Source organism: Sphaeramia orbicularis, chromosome 20 (genome assembly GCF_902148855.1).
Source record: "Sphaeramia orbicularis chromosome 20, fSphaOr1.1, whole genome shotgun sequence".
NCBI lineage: Eukaryota > Metazoa > Chordata > Actinopteri > Kurtiformes > Apogonidae > Sphaeramia > Sphaeramia orbicularis.
Window position 1 is genome coordinate 11,323,831 of NC_043976.1, and position 23,258 is coordinate 11,347,088.

At 37.0% G+C, this 23,258-nt stretch overlaps 1 protein-coding gene and 1 long non-coding RNA gene across 2 annotated transcripts in view; one reads left to right on the plus strand and one right to left on the minus strand.

Annotated features, from left to right (window-relative positions):
• plxdc2b (plexin domain containing 2b) overlaps positions 1-23,258 on the plus strand; it is a 150,021-nt gene that overhangs the window by 109,548 nt on the left and 17,215 nt on the right. The window contains exons 7-11 of the mRNA XM_030123138.1: positions 1,181-1,280; positions 8,395-8,490; positions 8,683-8,764; positions 16,670-16,730; positions 16,911-17,061. Of these exons, the coding sequence (XP_029978998.1) occupies positions 1,181-1,280; positions 8,395-8,490; positions 8,683-8,764; positions 16,670-16,730; positions 16,911-17,061 (490 nt within the window). The remainder of the gene's footprint in view (positions 1-1,180; positions 1,281-8,394; positions 8,491-8,682; positions 8,765-16,669; positions 16,731-16,910; positions 17,062-23,258) is intronic.
• LOC115411191 (uncharacterized) lies at positions 168-22,400 on the minus strand. Its single transcript, XR_003934178.1, has 3 exons — positions 22,389-22,400; positions 3,849-3,861; positions 168-367 (listed from the first exon to the last, which is right to left on the minus strand). It is a non-coding gene; the product is annotated as an uncharacterized LOC115411191 (long non-coding RNA).

Here is a 23,258-nt window from a genome sequence, read left to right on the forward strand (position 1 = left end):
ACGCCAATACTCAGATGATGCAAGTGATCATGTAAACAGGATAATCTGACATGTTAACTGCAGTAATCTTATTATGAGAACCAGATTAACACACCTGGATTTATCCCCAATACTCCGATGTCTTCCTGCATGTATACAGGCTAATATGAATCATTTCATTCTGTGTAAACACAATTAAAATCATAGAAAATGGAAGTTCCATAGTCACATGTGAGTGGAAGACAGCAGGAAGTTTAGGTCACCATCACTTTGTGCTCTGAAAGAAATCCAATAATGGACGTGAGCGTCTAAACCTGGGTTTTTTCATTATCGCATTTCTTAAGTGCATGTAAATGCGTTAGATCTGATTATTGCAATTATCCGATTACTCAGAGTTATCAGACTTTCATGGTCTTGTAAAAAGGCTCAGTGTTCCCTTTTATACTCCATATTTTCTATTATTGTGAATTTTTCAGCCTTCTTTCTTGTTTACATTCACACATTCAGTCCCTAAGAAATACTTTTTACATGAGCTGCATTTGGTTGATTTACAACTAAACAGAAATGCAACAAGGTTTGAATCATTGCAGTATCAGCAGATGAGGGTAAAACTGTGTCTTAAAAGTCCCAAGAATGTCTTTTAGATCCAGTTTTAAAATCCGTCCAAAACACTCCCTGTGAATGCAAAAAAGGATGGAAATGAAACACATCCCTCAGCAGAGACTGTTGTAAGAGTGTGAAATTGCACTAATCATGAGCACAATGATAAATGTAATGGTTCTAATAGAAGGGCTGCTTCTTTTATTCTCCAGGCCTCTTTTGTTATTTGTCATGTTCTCAAAAGAGCAGAACAATTCTATATGACTTGAATTTGAATTTTAATGAGCAGTAAATATAATGAATTTTCAGTATCTCCATTTATGTTGTTGCATAAAAACTAGTATTTTTAGTCTCTCTTTTGATCTGATCTCTCTGAGACATGTCAGTCACCCATTTCTATTCTCTACATGCCTGAAATTTTCATTCTACACACACAGATGGTCATATTGAAGTTTCATAATGCCCCTATTCCTATGGAAGATAGCAATAAATTGGTTGAATTGTTGTTACTGTCAGTCTGTTCCTATTTTCCAGCCTGTCCCAGACAGATTGTTATGGTCATGGTAATTGACCCCCCCTCCCCCCACCTTTTCTATTTCAGATCCCCGTTGAGGTGTCACAGATCAGCTCTGTCAATCACCCTGTTAAGGTGGGCCTGTCTGATGCCTTTGTGGTGGTCCACAAGATCCAGCAGATACCCAGTGAGTCTTAAACACACCTACGCTCTTATTTTAACTTATTTTTGCAACAAAACATATAATTGGATGTAATGACAGTTCCCCAAAACTAAAGACAAATGTCTTGGTGTCCACCTGGTGTTTCACAATAGTAGAGGTTATAAATAATAATAATAATAATAATAATAATAATAATAATAATAATAATAATAATAATAATACATTTTATTTGTATAGCTTTTCATGGTACTCAAATACACATACATTCAGCAGATAAAAGCAGAAACCAAACACATTAAAAACAGATAAAAAGCAGGTGCAAAAGGCAGGTATATGAATATAAAATAATTAAACATTAAAAGCAATCTCAAATAACTGACTTTTTAAAAGGGATTTAAAGGTGTTGAGGTTGGAGCAGTGTTGGATGGTTGGTGGGAGGGGTTCCAGAGGGTTGGAGTGACAATAGAAAAGGCTCTGCCCCCCCAGGTAAATCCCATTCCCTCAAAGAGTCTAACAGTTAAGATTTAAAACTTCTTTATGTAGATTTTCATCACAATAATTTTTATTCAATAGGCCATGAGGTATTGTGAAGGCGCTGTGTCTGGCGTCTCCCAAGCTTCCTTGGGACCATGTCTACAAAGTCTGTTCTCAGTGAGATATTTGGATTTTTAAATTTTTGAAATATAAAAAATTTGCATTTACTTATAGTGGTCCATATTTTGATGGTTTATAACATGGAAATGGTTACAGACATCAATATAGTTACTATTGAGCACTGATAGGAAGTCATATATGGACTTTCATTTGAGTCTATGACCTTTGACCTTGAGCAACCTTGAAGGGTTAAACTCAAGGTCACAAATGTCGACATTTCAACAACCAAACATCTACAAAATCTGTTCACAGTTTTGCTGTAAGTAATTTACCTTTATTTATAATGGGCCATATTTTGATGACTGGAATAGCATGTAAATGGGTAGAGATATCAACACAGTCATGCTTGAGCACTGATAGAAAGTTATATATGGACTTTGATTTAATTAGTTGAGTTCTCCTCCAGTGAAAGTACCACCCACTTCTATTGTGAGATTGATCTCCTGCATCAAGACCACAGGACTCTAACACAGTGGCAGAACCTGACAACCTCACAAATTCAAGTTGTTATTGATTCTTGATAGAACATGCTGGTGAGATAAAGGGACACTGGTCTTAAACGTATGATTGACAGCTGTAATAACTAGTTGTTGCTGGAAATGAATCAGACATCTGCAGACTTTGACTTCAAATTGCACCGTACGCACACACCTTGGCAGCTCTGTACACTGCATATTAAGGTGGACACGGTGGCGCCACTTCCTCTCACTTTGTACAAATGACGCCAAAATATTGTGGTCACAGGAACTGGCATGTTGTCTGTGTGATGCAGTTTGGAGCCAGAATCTGTGCATGGGCTGGACATCTGATTGGTTTCTGGTTTCTGATGGATTCAGGCCTGTGATTAGTTAGTTGTTAAAGCCTGCACCCATTTTTAAAGCATCTAATGAAAAAAATGATAATAATAATTAAAAAGAAACTGATCAGAAAAACTAAGTTTAACCACAAATATACCTGAAAAGACTGACATGCTCTTTGGGAAACACTGGATATGTACTTTGTGTTTTTAGTTCAGCCAAAGACTCATAGAATAACAGTGAATAAATGGGATTTATGGCCTATAGCAACAGGATTCGGAATTCACTTCTACATTTAGAGCGAAGCAATATCTCATTGTCTATTTTTATGTACCATCTATACAAATTCTTTCTCTCAAACACATGTTTAAAGTATCACATACTATGTCTATTACAACATCTACTAAAAGTATTTGTGATGGCAAGTTACATGGATTGATTCTGAGCAAAATGAGCTGTATTATAGCGATTTTACTTTATAGATAGTGATTTTATACCTCCTGTCATTAGTGAGGTGAGACGAGGAGGTGAGGTTAAACTTGATCAAAGAACAGTGTCTTCATGGAGCATCTTCTTTGAATAACGGTCTATAAAAGTTATAAGAGTCCTATGAATCTCATTACATTTTAGTAAAATTATATAATTTCCATTGTTTATGCCAAGTCAACACATTTATCAAATACCTATAGGTGTAAACTAGTATTTCAGACTCATGGAGTATAGTATTGGTTCACTACATAGTATATGGAGATCTTAAGTTCCATTAGAAAACTTCCCATTCAGACCTAAACATTTGCTATGTGGAATTGCACAATGTATAAAATGCAATAGAGTCCACTATAATGTAATGTTGGCATCAGTTTTCAGCATGGCAGTATACAGTATGTATACACACTGTATCTTACTTTAAATGGAGTCAGCTGGAAACATTAAAATTGCAGCTGGAGGGGGAGTTTTCTACCATCTGGCTGGTTATGGAGCTATTGTTCATTGTGTGTCAAAGTGAGTACTTGTTTTTAAAAACTCTCAAATTTTGAGTCTGTCATAGTGGTTAAAAACCGCTTACATATCTCTCCAGAACAAAAACTGTCACAGGTGTAGCAACAATATCCAATAGCACCAAGCCTTTAAGAACAGTCACATTTCAGTTCATCCTGCTGTCTGACTCCACCGTCTCATCATTGTTTTATTTACTTAACTTCAAACTGTCTCTCATTGCCTGAGATCCCAGTTCACCCTCATCTGTTTTGCTTTAGCTCCAACTGTCACCACCTCTTCTCCAACACTGTTCCACCTCTCAAAGGGCGGTGGGCAGAGCCGTGGGCAGTGCTCCAGGATTTGCCTGTCCTATTTGCCTCTGAGTTGCTATAGCTGTAATTTGGGCCTATTAAATTGAAAGCAAATGCAGGCAAAGTGGAGACACTTCAAACCTTTTCATCCACAGTCAGTCTCTCCCTCTCTTCTTGGGCCTCTGTTGCAGTAATGAGTTGTCAAATATCATTTATTCACTAATTTAAACCATGTTTAAATTGCGTGTGTTTAACACAGATAGGATTTATTTGTCAAAGCTAATACTGTAAAACTTCTTTGCAGTATATCAGAGAGGCCAAAAGTTGGCATCTTTGTGTTGAGGTTGAAGAGGATTATGACTGAATGTATACTTTTACATTTTTTAGAGTGGTAGGTTTTTCTACCATGGACTTGGTTTTCTTCACTGAAATCTCTCCCAAAAATACCTCCTTCTAGGAGTTTGTATTGAGCAGACACTGGGAGATTTGTGTATTGAACCTTTAGTGCTGTCCTCCTTGACTTTATAAACCAAGCTGTGTTTGATGCCTGTGACACAACATGATGAAACCAGTGTGTGCAGCTCCTTGGTAGCGGAGTGATGAAATCTTGAATGGAAGCAGATTGAGACCACGATGGTGCGTCGAACATGACTGATGTCTCTGGGGACTGTGTGTTCTCCTTTCCCTGTCAGACATTTTTCTCCTTTGATAATCAGTATGAAATGATCACTGCGCTGATTCCACTCGTCAAGAAACCAGAATGATAAATAGTCCTTAAACTGATTTTGTGAGGGAGCTGAACTCCTGCACATGCAAACAGCCACAGTGCAGTACCAGCCCAGCTCTGGTGTGCATTTATCACATTAAACCAAATGATGGTAACACTTTTTAACACTGAGAGAAATTAATTGGCCCTAACTGCCTTCTGTCGCTGTAAGCAAAGTCAAACTGCTGCAACAAACAAGATTTTTTTTTTTTTTTTTTGAGGGGGGGTTCAGTGAGCATGTGATATTTGCAAAGTGCACAGGTCCATGTCCATGTCTGATGCAAAAGGGCAGCATTTGCATCCTTTCATTTCAAAGGAGCTTAATGGCTATGAACAAAAGAACAGAAGTTTGTGGGGAAAAAAGGCAAGAAAAAGAGGTTTCACAAGTCCTGTGATTGAGGAGGAGAGAAAAGTAATAACAGCTAGGAATAAAGGGATAGATAGGTATTAACCTTTAGAAAAAACAAGAATCATCACATTTTGATGAGTGTGCAGAATGCTCATCTCTCCACATTTATTATTATTATTCTCAGTGGATTTTTAAAGCAATCATCACCTCAAGGCCTCCCCTTTTTTTTTTTTTTTAGTTTTTTTCTTCAGCATGTAGATGTAAAAGATGTTACTTATAGGGCAGTTGTAGAAAAATATCATCATTAATCTGAAAAAATAAGGATCTTGCTTTGGATTTGGCTTGATCTTCTTCAACTGTCTTCTTAATGAAGGTAAAATATTATGACAGGTTTTGCTGTGGGAGTGTCATATCTGATGCTAACCTTACCAGATTGAAACATGTATTTTGATTGTTGTTATGTTCCAGTTCTATGTCTTAAATGCTGCTACAGGCTGCACCATGAAGAAGTGTTTCAACTCTGTTAAGTGTCTCCTTGGCCAATTACTGCAGAGACACCATGGCAACTAGAGAGACATTTTTTAACCGGCTGTAGCTTTACCTTAGATTAGAAGCTCCAGTAAGACTGCCTGCAGGAAACGCAGACCTATCTAGTAAAGGCAGTGATAAGATGGAAGATTTGTGAATGTCCTGTGGCCAAGGTGTGTAATTAACAAGTCGGGTACAAGCACATGTGAAGACCCAGGCTTTAATATAGCGTCCCAAGGCATTACACATTATCAGTCACAGTGAGTTATTCTTAAATGAAGCCAGAACCACCTACTCTCCCATTAGGCCCCGCCTGCCTCCTCTGCTTCCCTAAACTGCCATTTGGATCCCAGGAAGGAAGATGCAGGGTCTGGAGCTTCTTTTCTATATATGTTATACATTACCTGACTGATAATATGGTTTTATAACTTCTGGGGTTTTGAATTTATTGCCCATCTAATCATACTATCTTGTAGAAATGTTTTTCCTATGTTGGATATATGAAGAGGCCAAGGGGGTAATGAGTGAACACATATTCCCACTGATTTTATGCAACTGTTCTATATGCAGTAGCTAGGGGATAGTGATATAGTTGGAATAAAGAAAATATATGGGTCTGTTATACAAAGAGCATTGGTCTATAATTGAAAATAAGAATCATGTTCTTGTTACTATAGAATGAGCAGTCTACAAAGGGAGTGGACACCTTTACTTGGTGTGTCACTCTTCTTCTCTCTGTTTTAATTTATGTGGCATCGTGTTAAAGGCAAAGTATATTAACATTTCTCATTTGTGTTTGGAAATAGAATTCTTCAAACATGGCCCTTCCTTTCCTCTCAGGGAGCGAGGAAGAGAGAGTGGGGACAGTGAATGGGGTGTTGTAAAAAAAAAAAAAAAAGAAAGAAAGAAAAGAGAACATTATTTCCTGAATCTTGTCACAGTGGTTATCTTCTACAAACACACCCATACTGCAAAATTCTGTAGAAATGTTCTGAAGACAGTGAAGCGACACAGCTGATGCTGCGTTTGTCACCAACAGGCCTAATAGAAGCAGTAGGTTGAAAGGTCTATGTATATGTGTGTGCTTTTTATCCCTCAGAACTGCACATTAAGTGCAAAGTGTAGAAAAAGAAGAGCTGGAATCACTTTATCTCCATATTGTTTCATCCAGACATACTATGTAGTACTGTTATTGATCGGTTGGATAAACTGACAGCCTGAAGGTTGACGCCCACAAACACCAAAAACACAGCCAAAAAAAAGAGGAAAACAGAAGCTGTAGATAAATGCAGCACCACACACTGAGGGTCAGTGCATAACTGTTACCTTCTGTGTTGGTGGATCAGAAATAAAACAAACACACTGACTCTAGAGAGAGCCTTTTGTTTTTCCATTATTTTCAGCCACCATAGGGGAGGGTGAGGTGAGGGGTATGTAGAAGGTTGCAATCTGCAACTTGACTTCTAGATTCCATAAATATTATGCACTGACCTACAGCTGCAGACATTCAAATCAAATCAGCCTTTGTTTGATAGCATCTGTGAAAGTTCGATCAATCCTTAGGTGTGGTTTGTGTTGTGGCTGAGGTCAGGCTGTTATTGATATGATTTGCAGCTTCCTTCCACCTCTAAACCAACAGCACGCCTGGCTGTGCAGTGTGCCCACACATTAGCAGCCTCAGGCAGAGGGTCTGACCCTCCCCTGGCCCCCAACGTGTCATTAGGCACCTGATAATTCCTTTGCCAGAGGCAAGAGGAAGTCAGTCACTGGGGAGAAGGGGGGGTTAAGGAAGGGTGGTCATATTCTCCTGTTAGACCGAACAGGCTCACATTTGCTGCTTTGATCAGTTGTCCTGGCTGTAATGAAACCAAGCAGGTCTGCGGGGAAACAACATCCGGTCATGGGAACCTGTAGCCGACAATCAGGATGAACAGTCAACCTAGCAAAACTGTAACCTTGAAGATATTTAATAAGAACTGTTTCACTGAAAATGTTTGATGAATGAGACTTGCAAGGCATTGCTTTCTGTGCATTACACAGCCACCGTCTAGTGTATTGAATTTCAATTTTTTAGTTCATTGGTCAAGCAAATACAACTGTTATTGAAAATGTCATGTATTAAGCAATGTTTCAGCGCATGTTGCAGTGCATACCAGTGATTTATTCTGCTGATTTACACTTACTCCTGAAGAATCTGCTGAGAATATCACATAAAAATCCAGTTAAGTCTCAAATAATCACTACATTACCAGCACCAAAGAGTTGTTATCAGATCTGTAAAAGAATTCGACAGAGCCTTTTTGACTTTAACAGACCATATATCCCATCCTCCTTCCTTCCAATTCTATTGGTGGAAGTGAAGATGCATTGCCAGGAAAACTAAGCAGGCCGTTTTACACTGGCCCATGTGAGTTATAAAGGCGAGGAGGCAATGAGAGTCAATGATGTATCTAATCAATCGCTCCATCTTAGCCCGGCTGATGACTTGCTGTTACAGATGACTGGGAAGGCAGCCTTTCAACGGGGCCTGATTGATATCACCTCCCAGGGGAAATTGCTATCGTCCATTGCCAAGTCGCAGGCTGACACTCGGGCACACAGAGAGGGAGAAATAAAGTGCTGTGGTAGCATCCCATATGACCTGATTCTGCCTCCACCTCTCTTTCTTCAGGGACCACTTGTTCCAGTTCTCATATCAGGGTGGAAAATTTGCTGTTCACTCTCTCACTCTGTCTTCCCTTTCTCTAAAATATAGATGTGAGACGGAGGACAATCTACGAGTACCACCGTGTGGAGCTGACAAAGACGAGGATCACTAATTCTACAGCAGTCGAAATGATGCCTCTACCAAGTAAGAAGTATTTATCGCAACAGCTTTAGGCTCAAACACAAGCCTGTTTGGTATTATTGGATGCATTCCTTATCACGTTAAAGCGTGAAGACTTTCTCAGCTGCACAGGGCCTCAGCTGTGTGTCAAGTGGACTATAAAGAGCATAAATTACTGACTGAGATCTGACCTGTTTTGACCTTTTTCCTCCTCAGCCTGTCTCCAGTTTACCAGCTGCAGCTCATGCATCTCCTCACAGATCAACTTCAACTGCAGTTGGTGCCATCGCCTCAACAGGTTTGATACTTTTATTATGAGAAGAGTCCCTCAGCCAACTCATGTTCCCTTCGTATTCAGTTTATCTAAACATCTCCCATGGTTGTTTACATTTTTAGTCATTTTACTAGAGTTTGTGAAGAGTTTGGTTTTAAATATTTTAATACTTTAACCCATAAAGACCCAGTTTTACTTTTGTCACAGTTCCTAAATTATTTTTTCTCCATTTTTAACCTTTCTTAAGTGATTTATCATAATTTATTCTAATATTATCCTCTGTATTTTGCATTTTTATGTGAAAATCATGTATTTCCTTCATTTAATTAACTGATCATGTAGAAGTTCATAAAAGTTCAGATTAAAGAGAAAACTGAAGAAAAAGTGACTTTTTCAACAAAATATATCATTAACTGAACATAAACCAAGTGTCTCCATCCACTGTCATTGATCCAACTCCATGGGTTTTACTGGTGAATCAATGTTGTAGAGGATGACAGTGTTTTCAAGTTCACTACGGAGCCTCTGAACATCCAAATGGGTCATATGTGATGTCCATGAATAGCTGCATTTTACACCAATTATTTACATGTATTGATAGGATTAGTGGATAAACAGGTATTGAACAGTTTGTCAGTAAATGATTTTGCTCGCCGGTGGATGTTTGGGTCTTTATTAGTTAATAATGTCTGGTTTTGCTCTTACTTGACACATTTCTGCCTGAAAATATTTAACCCATAAAGACCCAAACATCCACCAGCGATCAGAGCCATCTGCTAATGTGAACTGTTTAATACCTGTTGATCCACTAATTCAATACACGTAAATAATTGGTGTAAGATGCAGTTTGTCATCTATTCATGGTCATCAGATATGACTCATTTGGATGTTCAGAGGCTCTATAGTGAACATGGAAACACCGTCATCTTCTACAGCATTGATTCACCAGTAAAACCCATGAAGTTGGATCAATGACAGTGGATGGACACAATGGGTTTATATTAAGTTAATGATAGATTTTGATGAAAACGTCAGTTTTTCTTCAGTTTTCTCTGTTTTAGATATAATAACCCTCAATTTGAATCTGAGCTTTTATGAACATCTACATCATCAGTGAATTAAATATTGAAAAATACCTGATTTTTACTGGAAAAATGCAAAATACAGAGGATTATTTTATAATAAATGGTGACAAATCACTTAAGAAATATTAAATATAGAGAAAAAATCATTTGGGAACTACCACAAAAGTAGCACTGGGTCTTTGTGGGTTAATGACCTATGTTTTATATTTTGTTGACACCTTTACTGACATTTTATATTGTTAACAATGTTTGTAAAGACTGATTCATCAGTGTAATTACAGTATTTAACAGACTAAACTTTTGTATTTTTGCACTGACATCAACAGCTGAGTTTTCTAGGCTACTGTGTTTATTTCAGTCAGTTTATAGCAATATTTTGGCATTTCTCAGCACTAAAGTGTTCAGTTGAATTATACATTAACTTGCAGAGATTGTGTAATGTGTTGTTTATGCTGCTGCTGAAGAAATAATGGTGAGGAATTATGGTTAGCCTAACAGCTGCAGGTCTTAAGTGTGAAGTGCAGTGGGTCTGATTTACACAGCTGGGAGTAACATTTTTGATTCATTATAAAACTCCTGCAGGACAAATTACGCTGCCAAGTTATTAATGGAAAACCTGCAGTTGTATGTGCAGGAAAACAGTGACTAGCATTTACTTAATCTAGATAATGTGGTATTAACTTTGGTCAAGAATAATACTTAAATGCAGCTTTTCTAGTTAGATAACAGTAACAGTCACCCATCACACACAAACAAATCAGAGAAAACTAGAGAAAAACCTCTTATAGTTTGGTTGTATCTCACCTAAATTGCAATTCAGATCATGTCGTAAGATTCTTCAGCTGGATCACCGAACTCCACATCACTTCTGATTTCATCTGTGATAATAATAATAATTAAAAAAAAAAAAACTCCCATGGTCCCATACTACATCACAACTTCACCCTTTATTATTGTTTTCCATAAGAGACCGGTAGCAGCAGTAATCACATACACGTGTTTAACCCATAAAGACCCAGTGCCACTTTTATGGGAGTTCCCAAATAATTTTTTCTTTATAGTTAAGCATTTTTAAGTGATTTATCACTATTTATGATAATATTATCCTCTGTATTTTGCATTTTTCAGTGTAAATCAGGTATTTTCCTATACTTAATTCACCGATCATGTAGATGTTCATAAAAACTCAGAGTAAATTCAAAGGTTACTATATCAAAAATAGAAAAAAACTGAGGAAAAAGTCACTTTTTTAGCAAATATATCAATACCTGAATGTAAGAACAAGTGTCTCCATCCACTGTCATTGATAAAACTCCATAGATTTACTGGTGAATCAATGTTGTAGTAGATGACAGTGTTTCCATGTTCACTACAGAGGCTCTGAACATCCAAATGGGTCATTTCTGATCATGATTTAAAGCTGAGAAGCTGCATTACACATTAGTTGTTTACAAGTATTGATAGGATTAGAGGATCAACATGTATTAAAAAGTTTAGATCAGTAGAAGGTTTTGGTTGCTGGTGGCTGTTTGGGTCTTTGTAGGTTAAAACATAATGCATTCACCATGTCTGTTTATTGTTGCTGTTGATTTTTTTATGGAAAACAAATTGTGGAAACATTCATCAACTACATTTTATACATATACTATGACATAGAATTAAACATCAATGTAACATGCAGTCATGGATGTGATGGTATTTTTCTTCTGTTATGAACATGTTTATACAAAAAATAGCAGGTCACACCCGTTCTGTCAACCTCTGCTGCCTTCTTTTATCATCCGTCCTGTCTGCCTGCACTTCAAACAAAAGTAAATATTTGAGCAGCTAAAGAAGTGTTGCTCTTCCTCCTCAGTATTTCCTGACAGCTGAAATGTGAGCTGTGGTAGGTTTTGTTTTGTTAGATGGAAAAGTTTGAGTTAAAAAGCACCAAAAAAAAGAAGAGAGAGAGGAGGAGTAAATTATGACAAGATAGTAGAGTTTATCATCTCCAAGTCAAAACTAAGTGTGAATATCCAAGTCAGAGACATGTTTTATCCAGAGTTTACATGAAGTGTTTTGTACAGATTGCATCAGGGTGGATTTAGTTCTATGTTTTGAACTTCTTCACCCATGGAATATTAATCTGCTACTGTTTCATTTCAAAGTCATCATTTATTCTGTCAGTAATACAGTTGAAATATGCAGCACGTCTACTCTGTCCATTGAGATGAATTATTAGATTATGTGAGATTTTTGGATTTGACTTTGCCTCTGTTCCAGGTCTGCCTTTGACAAAGACAAACTATTTTACAGCTACATATAGTATTGTTCAATTTTTTCCTCTCCAGCCATTTCTGGATGCTGTGGTAGTGCATGTATGTCATAATGATCTCATTAAGCTGCATTTTAATTAGCTTTCTTACTGTGTTAATATCTGACTGTTCAGCCCTTTTCTGCTCTTTCTATCCTTCAGCCACTTCCTTTGAAATAGTAAAACATGCTTTAAACACAGACTAATTAAAATCTATAGCGGCCTTGTTGGCTTGGGGGTGTTAATGAAAGGCGCTGACATTTTAAGGGAACAACCCTAATGAACTTCTCTGGCTGTGAAGTGCCGAGAAGGTGAGAGTGCTGCGCCTCTCTGATGCTAACTTTCAAGTTAAAGTAGTTTGATGTGTGGAGCCGGTGCTAAAGCAGGTTAATAAAGCATAACATACATCCCGCTGGAGCCACCGTGGGCCAGAACTGACTATCCAGCTGAATGTTTGGGGAAAATGAAGGGATTTGTTTACCTAAAACCCACAGCTAGTGTGTGTCACAAGTGGAGTCTGTCCAATGTAAATGAGGTTAATGAGAAAATGTTAAGTGTTAGAAGGTAAACTGGTGTTCCCTGCTTTTATTACATATTTTTTTAATGTCAAGAAACACCATTATCACAAGCTAAATTATTTTGGAGCTGTAGTGTGTGTTGCAATCTATCCATTTCAATGTGAAATATTTTCCCTCACAGGTTCATTTATATTTAAATGAAGCACCTCGGCCCATTTCTAATTAAAAGTACCATGACTCAGTGTATTAGATGGCAAATATCTGAGATGGATGCCACTGAGAAAGAAAAAAAAAAAACAGGAGCTCCCCACAGGGACAGGTTAGACCAGACCTGCTGTAATATTGCGTCTCATTCTGCTTTCCCCTCTTTCTCCTAGGGGGAGTTTGGGGGGACACAGCCAGAAAAAAAAGAAGTATGGGATTAGGCTGAGGAATCTGTCTCGCTTGATTGAACAGATGAGGCTGATTTTTTTTTTTTTTTGGGGGGGGGGGGGGTGGATAAAAGGAATAGGATGATTAGAGAGGTGGAAAGATGAAAATGGACTCCGTCACATAAAGCTATTTCCATAACAATGTGTTCTCTGGAGAAATGAGCCCTGCTGGGGACGTCCAAAGCTCTACTGGACTCATATTGTCCTTACAGCACAAAGCACACACACACACACACACACACACACACACACACACACACACACACACACACACACACACACTACAGCTGAATATAAACGCACTGCTTTCTGATAGTCATAGGTTGTTTTAGTTTCTGTGCATTTCCCTGGACATCTCCCACTCGCAGTGACACATAATTGGCACAAAAGCACACACTAAGTATTGCGATTATGCTGTGTCGTTAGCCTCATAGCTTAATTGCCTAAGTCATACACTATTTGGACAAAAGTATTGGGACACAATGAATTCAGGTGTTTTTTTTCTAACGGGTCTGGGATACAAAACAATAATGACAACAATAAACAACAATAATGTCATAATATAGTTTTCTTTTGGAATAAATATCATATTGGTTATTAATATTGATGTTTATATCTCTATCTTACAGCTGTAGCCATTGATGTGTCCCTATATTTTTGTTCATGTAGTTTATAAATGTCAATTTTTCCTTAAAGTTTAATGGGAAATTGTTCTTCCAAAGTGAGATGTAAAGATAGTAGATGGTTTGTTGAGGTAGAAAATGATTATTTACAGTCAGAGCACAAAATATATTTTAGAAATTTAGAGGCAGAACATTTCAAATAAAAAAAAACAAAAAAAAACTAATCAAATCAATGCAATGTAATGATATTTATCACAATATAAAACTAGATTATGACAATTGTCATTATTGTTTTGTATCCCAGACCTCCTGAATTCAATGTATCCCAATACCTTTGTCCATATAGTGTATCACTTAGGCCAGGGGATCCCAAAGTAGGATACGCCTACCCCCAGGGGTCTTGGAAGAAGCCCAGGGGGTACTCGAATTTCTTTTGGAAAAATATATTAAATAACTCATCATGTACCGAATACAAAATAATGAGAATTAATGCTGAAATATAAAAAAAAAAAAACAATTGTAGTTTTATTGTCATTCATCTTGTTTAAGCTTTGTTAACATTTAAAGAACATTTCTATATTATATTAGTCAAAATGAGTTTATTTGAGTAGCTAAGTAATTAGCTTTTGTAGATGAAAGGTTCATTTATTAATTAATACCCAATTTATTTATTTTTCTTATCAATGAAAGAGGGAACGTTTCAGTTTGTATTTTGTACAAAATTTACTTAAACATTTTTTGTATATTACAGTTTAATACATGTGGTTTGTTTACAAAGTTTTGAAAAGATAAACAGACACCCTTGGCACAAGAACAAATTTTGCCAATTTTTTTTAAAATCAAAAATGCTAAAGCGAGAGTTGGGGGTACTTGGCAGGGTTACTCTACTATAAAAAGTTTGAGAACCACTGACTTACGCAGTTATGCTGTGAGGCTAAGGATGTGGAAGTTTACTGCTGAAGACAGGACATGCACAAAAGTGGTCCGGACGGTTCATAAGTGGATGAGTTCTCTTTTATTTATCTATTTACTGCATGAAACATCAGCAGCTGCTGTCTTTGAGTTTATTAGAAGTCTCAGACGATGATACAGTCGACTCAGCCTCATCCTAAGGCCCCATGACCCGGTGAACTTCCCTCTCACAGATCCTGCATTTTCATACTGTGCATAGCCGCTCCCTCCTCGTAATCCAGGGGTCCAGACCTCAAAGAGAGGCAGGGAGTGGGAGATCCAGATGTTTGCCTCTGTGCTCCATTCTAGGCAGAAAAGCAGGGATTATTATGGAAAATGAAAACATCCACAGTACAGTACACAAGTCCTGCAGCTACAGCTCTGAATCTCTGCCAATTACACTGTCCATTACTCAATCAGATACTCGTTTAGTCTTAGAAAAGCCTGTCGAAGGCCAGTTTATTTGAGGCACATAATAAGATCAAGGTGGTGGAAGGAGATACAGCAGTTATTTCATGATCTAAAATGTGAGTGACTGAATACTGCAGTAATACTTAAAATATGGTTTCCCTTAGGAACCACTAATTATTTTGTATTGATATTGATTTATTGAAAGAAAATTGTATGATCTTCAAAGACAAGTAAAATAGTAACATAATAAAAAACAAATAATGTAAATTCCAAACTTTTCTCTTAGTTTTAGTGTAAAAAAAAAAAAAAAAGGAAAATTACATGATGAAAATGTTAACATCTATAAACAATTCTTAAAAATTGTGAACCATGAAAAAACTGACAAAAATAAGTGCAATTTTAACAATATTTTGCCTCAGTTTATCATTTACACATGTGCATTACAACTTAAAAATGCACATTGAAATTACAGTTCTCTAAATAATAATTAATTAATAATAATAATGGTGAAAAGATAGTTTGTAAATGTAACAATTTTCATGTAATTTTGCTTTTTTTTTTTGCACTAAAACAAAGAGAAGCAGTTGGAATTGTCACTATGTACAGGTTATTATGATAGTATTTTACTGGGCCGACCCACTTGAGATCGATTTGGGCTGAATGTGGAACCTGAACTAAAATGATTGTTAATGTCTAGTAATTTTAGAGTAATTTTAGCATTTTACAAATTCCGCCTATGGGCTTCATTGGACCCTATGGTGGGCCGGTTTTGGCCCACGGGCAGAAAAACAGCCACAGTTTAATCCCTGTATGGTTTATGTTGTCAAAGAAGCTGCACTAAAGATTTGTTTTGAATTGTCAAGGTGAAGTCAGAGGCATTTTTTGTATCAACTTCATACCTTCATATTCACCCATGTTGAAGAAATGCTGTGATTTTAGCATCAAAACCCATTCTTTTACTTTAAAGCTATGTCCGGTGGTGAAAACTACTGCAATGTTCCTCACTTTATCCATTTCTTTGATTCGGAGAGCGATTTCTTAGTGGTTCTCATCCTTATTTCAGCCTTGGTGTTAGTTTTTATCGCCGTGGGAGGCCTGCAGAGTTGCTCACTACTCCCTCTAGTGGCCTGTGGCTGTGGATAAATGCAGTTCATAACCCTGCAATACAATACATTACCATGTTTGTCATTATTTCAGAAACACTTGTAATCCTTCTAGGTAATTTTTAAAAAAATATTCTAAACTAAAAATGCTACATATAGATCCTTTAAAATCAGTAAGAAGTAATTAGGAGATGGTTAAGACTCTCCTTCTGGCCGTGCAATTGTAGAAATATGCAAAATTAGTCATTAATTGTCCTCTAATGATGGTCAAAATGCTACTAATATGTGTAGGAATAACCAAATACTGGTGAATGTGTACTGAATATGCACTGTATCCTTAGTTACAGTAATATAAGAACATTTATTATGCACCCACCATAATAAATGACTTTCATTAGTTAAGAATAAACATCCATGATAAAATGACTCATTGAACAGAGTACACACTGTATGTTTTAGCCTAAAAATATTAAGTCTCTGTTTGGACTGACAGTTTTATTCGCTCCTCTCTCAGATGTTCCAGTGGTTTTGACCGTCATCGACAGGACTGGGTGGACAACAGCTGTCCAGATGAGGTGGGAATTCAAAATAAATACACGTGACTTAAGGATGTTGCAGTACTTTAATTGCTACTTGAGAAGTGCATGTTGGGACCTGTTGGAACTGAAGGATGGAAACCCTTTACCCTTTATCTCCTTACACATTATTATTTTAAGACAAGAGACACAGCACTGACAGACTGTCTCATCTTCCAGACCAAGGACAAGTTGTGTGACATCATTGACACAACATACCTGTACCCGTTCACCACAACAGTCGTTGCCAAAACAACGTCAAGAAGCAAAGACGCCACTGCAGACAGGGAAACACCTACTTCCCACCCACCCACCAGTGTCCCCACTGAAGGTAAAGTAGAAAACAGAGTTGGAACAAGGCCACGGTGCATATTGCATTGGAGTCCGGAGCTTTCTTTCAAGTAGTGATGGATGCTCTGTTTTGGAAAGATGTTAAATGAAGTGCATTTGCTGGAACAGCTTTTTATTGGTATTGATGAGTTCCTGTTTTGCACATGCACAAGAGAAGTCTCTCCTTTAGCTTATGCATAAATATGTACTGTGGCTCTCTACTTAAATACACCAAAAAAAAAAAAAAAAAGTCATTCCAGATGGCAGGCAGTGGAGCAAGGCACGCCAGCTGTGTTTGTACCAACTTTTAAACAATGCAGATTGAATTAGGACAAATCTCACTGGTCCAAAATAGATGCACCCACACAAAACTCTGATCATCTCGTTTAGCTCTGCTGCTTTGACATCAATCTCTGTTTGCAAAAAGTATTTCAATCCTGCAGATTTCCTTTTCCACGGATTTCCACTGATTCTAATCCCATGGTTGTCTTCTTTAATATAATTGTCACATTAATTACATGGATTACTTTGGGTATTTTACTATGAAAGTACATTGTGATATTTGAAGGCTGAATGTCTAACAGGAAATGAGATTGAGCATTGGCTTTTGTCAAGGTAAGTGGAAAGTGACTTTACAATCATTACAGAGTTCAGTGAAATTGGCCTGATCTGATCCAGAGATTGAGGCTTTCTGTAGGCTGCTTCTCATTATTACCAATATTGCCTCCTTTTCAAAGTATCATTTTACATTAGAGGGCTCTTTCTTGTCAGTTTGGATGGCTGTGGCTTTTTAGTGAAATAAGGAATCCAGTGCAGTGATCTGAGCTCAAATGAAATTACTTAAAGCGTTAGCAGATGATCCGGGAAAGAAAACTTTCCAAAGTTAGGGTTGAATATTTCACATAAAGGCACATATGCAACATACTGAAGAGCCATGTGTGTAGTGTCAGTGGTTAGAAGGAAATGTATTCTTGAAAGATAAGAATGAATGAGGAAAAGAACAACACAGAGTACTTGTACCTTAACTAATAAAGACCCAAACAACCACTGGTGACCAAAACTATCTACTGATCTAAAATGTTTAATACCTGTTGATCCACTAATTCTATCAAAAGATATAAATAATTCAGATAAAATGCAGTTTGTCGTCTTTTCATGGTCATCAGATATGACCCATTTGGATGTTTAGAGGCTCCGTAGTGAACATGGAAACACCGTCATCTTCTACACATTGATTCACCAGTAAAACCCATAGAGTTTAATAAATGACAGTGGATGGAGATGCTTGTTTTTGTGTAAAGGTAATGACATCTTTGCTGGAAAAGTCACTTTTTCTTCAGTTTTCTCTGTTTCTGATATAATAACCCTCAAAATTAATCTGAGCTTTTATGAACATGTACATGATCAGTGAAGTAAATGTAGGAAAATAAATGATTTACACTCAAAAAATGCAATATACAGAGAATAATATTATAATAAATGGTGATAAATCATTTAAGAAAAGTTAAATTTAGAGAAAAATTCAATCAGGAACTCACACAATGTACCACTGGGCCTTTATGGGTTAAAATCCCACCACAAACATAGAGAAGAAAGAAAACTTCACTGAATGTGTAAAATGTAGATATAGGTAGGAGTATATTCATATTTTTCACTTTTTAGGACATAATTTATTGGATATGTGCGGTGAAAAACAAACTTTGCTGCTGAAACGCTGAAAATAAAGCAAAGACTCTTTCCTTGACGGTCCTTCAAAGAGAAGGTCTTCAAGGTTACACTCCTGTGATATTGCACCTTAAACTATCGAGTATATGATTCAGCACACCCCAGCAGGAGACTAACCCAAACGATACAGCTGCATAATCTCACAGTTATCTAATGCAAATCCTGTTTGAAAGGCGCAGACAGGACTTTTTGCTGATGATAGGAAACCGGCCGCCAAGGTGTCCTCTAAAGTTTGTTTACTTGCATTTTGTTCTTTCTTCTTGACTGTACAGATGTGAATGTTACGACTTGGCTGATTTTATTGTGCCAATTTTCACCTCATTTCCCTGTTTATGACTTCTGAGCAATTTATTTGAGCGATTTATTTAAGTAAACAGGCTCTTTATCTTAATCTGCTCCACATGTGGCGGTATTGAATCAACGTGATAAGAAGGAGCCGCTCACACAAGTCACATTGTATGTTTCAGCCATTATCATGTCAATGTGCATCATCTTATGTATGGTGTCTGCACATGTCAGTGTATCCACATGTACTGTACTCTAATGTATGAGCCTTATGATGCTGAGTCTTGTCATACCATGACCCTCATAGCATAATTGCCTAAGTCATATTTTTTTGCCAAATTGTGATATCTGTGTAACTTTTCTCTTCTAACACTGCTGCTTTATTTTATGCAGATATCACAATTTGACCAAAAATGTGAATTAGGCAGATGTGCTATGAGACTAACCATATGTGATTTCTGGGATGTGCAATGTGGACACAATGCAACAAACACACACACACACACACACACACACACACACACATATATATATATATATATATATATATATATATATATATATATATATATATATAAGCTCACCTGCCTTGACTCGCATATGAACTGCGAGCAGTGAAGTGCCATCCCATTCTTAATCCATAGGGTCTAATATGACGTCAGTCCACCCTTTGCAGCTATAACAGCTATATATATAACACAAGGTTTAGGAGTGTGTTTATGGGAATTTTTGACCATTCTTCCAGAAGCACGTTTGTGAGGTCACACACTGATGTTAGACGAGAAGGCCTGGTTCTGAGTCTCCGCTCTAATTCATCCCAAAGGTGTTCTATTGGGTTGAGGTGAGGCCTCTGTGCAGGCCAGTCCAGTTCATCCACACCAAACTCTCTCATCCATGTCTTTACAGACCTTGCTTTGTGTACTGGCGCACAGTCATGTTGGAACAGGAAGGGGCCATCCCCAAACTGTTCCCACAAAGTTGGGAGCACGGAATTGTTCAAAATCTGTTTGTGTGCTGAAGCAAACGAGATGAATTTGAACCCTCCAGATGCTGCAAAGCTATCTTTATATTCATTCCGGCAAAAATCGAGTGGATTTCTACAACCTGTTTCAATTCCTGCTTAATTTGTTATGTTTTTATAACTACTTGCATTTGCACATATAAGGTCAAGACTTCCAACAAACGTGTCTTCGAGTACGACATAATTGTTTGTCAGCAGCAGCGGTTGTAGTAAAAACTGAAAAAATATGTCCAAACTTCAAGCCGATTACCTAAAATGTGCAGTTGTTGGTTGTATTAAAGAACACAAGTGGCTGAATTGGACAGAACACACTGTCAACAACCTGGAGGGGGCGGGGCTTGAAGTGGCTCATTTGCATTTAAAGGGCCAGCACTCCAAACCACCTTTCTGGTGTCATTACTCAGAAATAGGGTGGAAGATGGACCTATGGTGTTGAATTAATGAAGAATTCAGACCCAAGCAGAGCATTTACAGTTTATGTAGACCACAGGGAAATGTTTGAAAATGCATACTTCCATTTAAAAATGCAAAATTTTACTCCTTTAAGTTCATATGCCAGTCAAGGCAGGTGAACCAATACTTTTGGCTATATATATATATATATATATATATATATATATATATATATATATATATATGTGTGTGTGTGTGTGTGTGTGTGTGTATGTATATATATATATATATATATATATATATATATATATATATATATATATATATATATATATATATATATATATATAGATATAAAATTTTAATGCTATTAACCCATCTGCAACACAGAATGACTCTGAATGTCTCTGCCAACACATTTGAGGCAGTATGTCCAAGTAGAGTTACCATTGTGCATGAACAAATGGGCAGTTGATCTGGCAGTGACAGGCAGCAGAACCAACTCATAAATATGGAAGACACTAAACAGCACGTTGGCCCTCTGGATGGAAATACGAGGACAAAAAAAAAAACAAGGCGAAACAGTCGACCAACATAAAGTATTATACACACTCTGCAGGAAGGAGTTTTCTTTTCACCGAAGCACTTCCATCTTAAAATACCATATTAACAAGAAGTACACGTTAATCAGGGATTCTGTTAGCACTTCAGCTAATGCATTGCCTCAGCTTGCGACAAACACGTTAAGTGCATATATGTTACTTTCTTTCTTGAGTCTGTTCGTTCATGAAAAATGAAACACGATTAATATAGATTAAAAATGAATGATATTTAATCATGATTAATCGAAATTAATCCACAGCAACCCCGTGATTAATCTGATTAAAAATTTTCATCGTTTGACAGCTATATATGTGTATGTGTATGTGTATACATATATATATATATATATATATATATATATATATATATATATATATATATATATATATATATACACACACACACACACACACACACACACATACACACACAGTATATATATGACTGAATTTACTGGACGCTTTTAAGAGGATTACAACAAAGTGAAAAGCCAAGAAAATTGCACAAATCTCCACCCTCTTTTCCACCGAGGCAGCCTGTGGGCCAGTTCAGAGCTGGCATCTAATCTCAAAGCAGTTCTTCACATTTCAACATTCAGAGAATGGGCTCTTGGCCAGGAAAACTGGTTCCAGCACTCCCAGCACACTTGATGCTGGTTGAGATCCAAGAGCCTCTTAAATCAGGAGCGTGGGTCATGATTAGCATGGACCAAATAAAAGCAAGACCAAATAAAACTATGTGACCAACACTTAAAAAAAACTGTAGTCTGTATAATCCACAGGACAAGGCTTCAGTAAGAATGTAACATTAAAACCATAATCAGCTGTTGTCCCTGTGCTTGAAGTTGGCGTTAGCATTACTGGGAAAACAGATGCAGGCTATGCAACATCATGATATAGAACATGTGAGGATAGAGAAACATATAAATTAATCTTATGTTCATTTCTTTTTATCACTGTGTCACACATTAGATTCTTTACTACAATATATTTGTCATTTGGGCACAAATGTATATGAAGGAAATGCAAAAATATGGAGGAATGTGACAAAGTACATAGGTTTCAAAATAAAGAAGAAATGAATCATATGTTTTTACACAAGGGTAAATCATTTGTTATCTACATTTACAGAACAGTTACTGTGTCATGACGTACAGTGGTGGCCAAAATTATTAGAACATCTGGCAGATCTGAAAATATTGACTTTTTTTGCCTCCAAAACATGATTTAATTTCATTAATGTTCATGAAACATGCAGATGGTTTCTTGAACATAACAAATATTAGATGAAATGAGTCCTACTGTTTTTATGGTTCCTATGGTTTATAGAGTGTAATGATGACTTTGTAGGTATTTCATTTGTTTTATGGGTATTTTAATGGCCAATTAAAAAAAAAAAACAGATGAAGCCTCTTAAATATGCCAAGTCTTCTAATAATTTTGGCCACCACTGTATAAAATTACTATGATGAAATTACTGTAAAATGAGATCCACTACTTTAAATAATGCAATACAGTATGTGATATTTTCATTGTCATTGTTGTTATTACCCCGCCCCCTGAAGGCGAGGCAAGGGCTATTGTTATTGGATCGGTTTGTTTGTTTGTTTGTTAACTCTTTAGCAGCAAAACTGTTGGTTGAATTCATACCAAATTGGGTTTATAGATTGCCAGTGACCCAGAATAGATGTGATTACATTTTGATAAAAGTAGGTAAAAGTTAAATTTTTTATGGATTTTTTTAAATCTTTTTTTTCCCACAATTACTTATAATAGAAATTTGTCTAAGCTGTCTATGTCTATGCTGACATCAGCACACGCATAGACATGATGACATCAGCTGGGTCGATGCCAAAATAAGCTACAATACATGTGAGGGCCGGGGTTTGTTGTGCCTGGCACCACTTGTTTTACATGTGTTCAGATGGGTGTGTGAATTAGGGAGCTGCATTGGTGGTGACTGGCTTCTTGGGTGAAAAAAAAAAGCTTTGAAACATTCATTCATTCATTATCTGAACCCGCTTTTATCCTCACTAGAGTCATGAGGGTCGCTGGAGCCTATCCCAGCTACTTATGGGCAAAGGGGGGGTACACCCTGGACATGTTACCAGTTCATCGCAGGGCTGACATGTAGAGACAAACAACCAGTCACTCTCACATTCACACCTATGG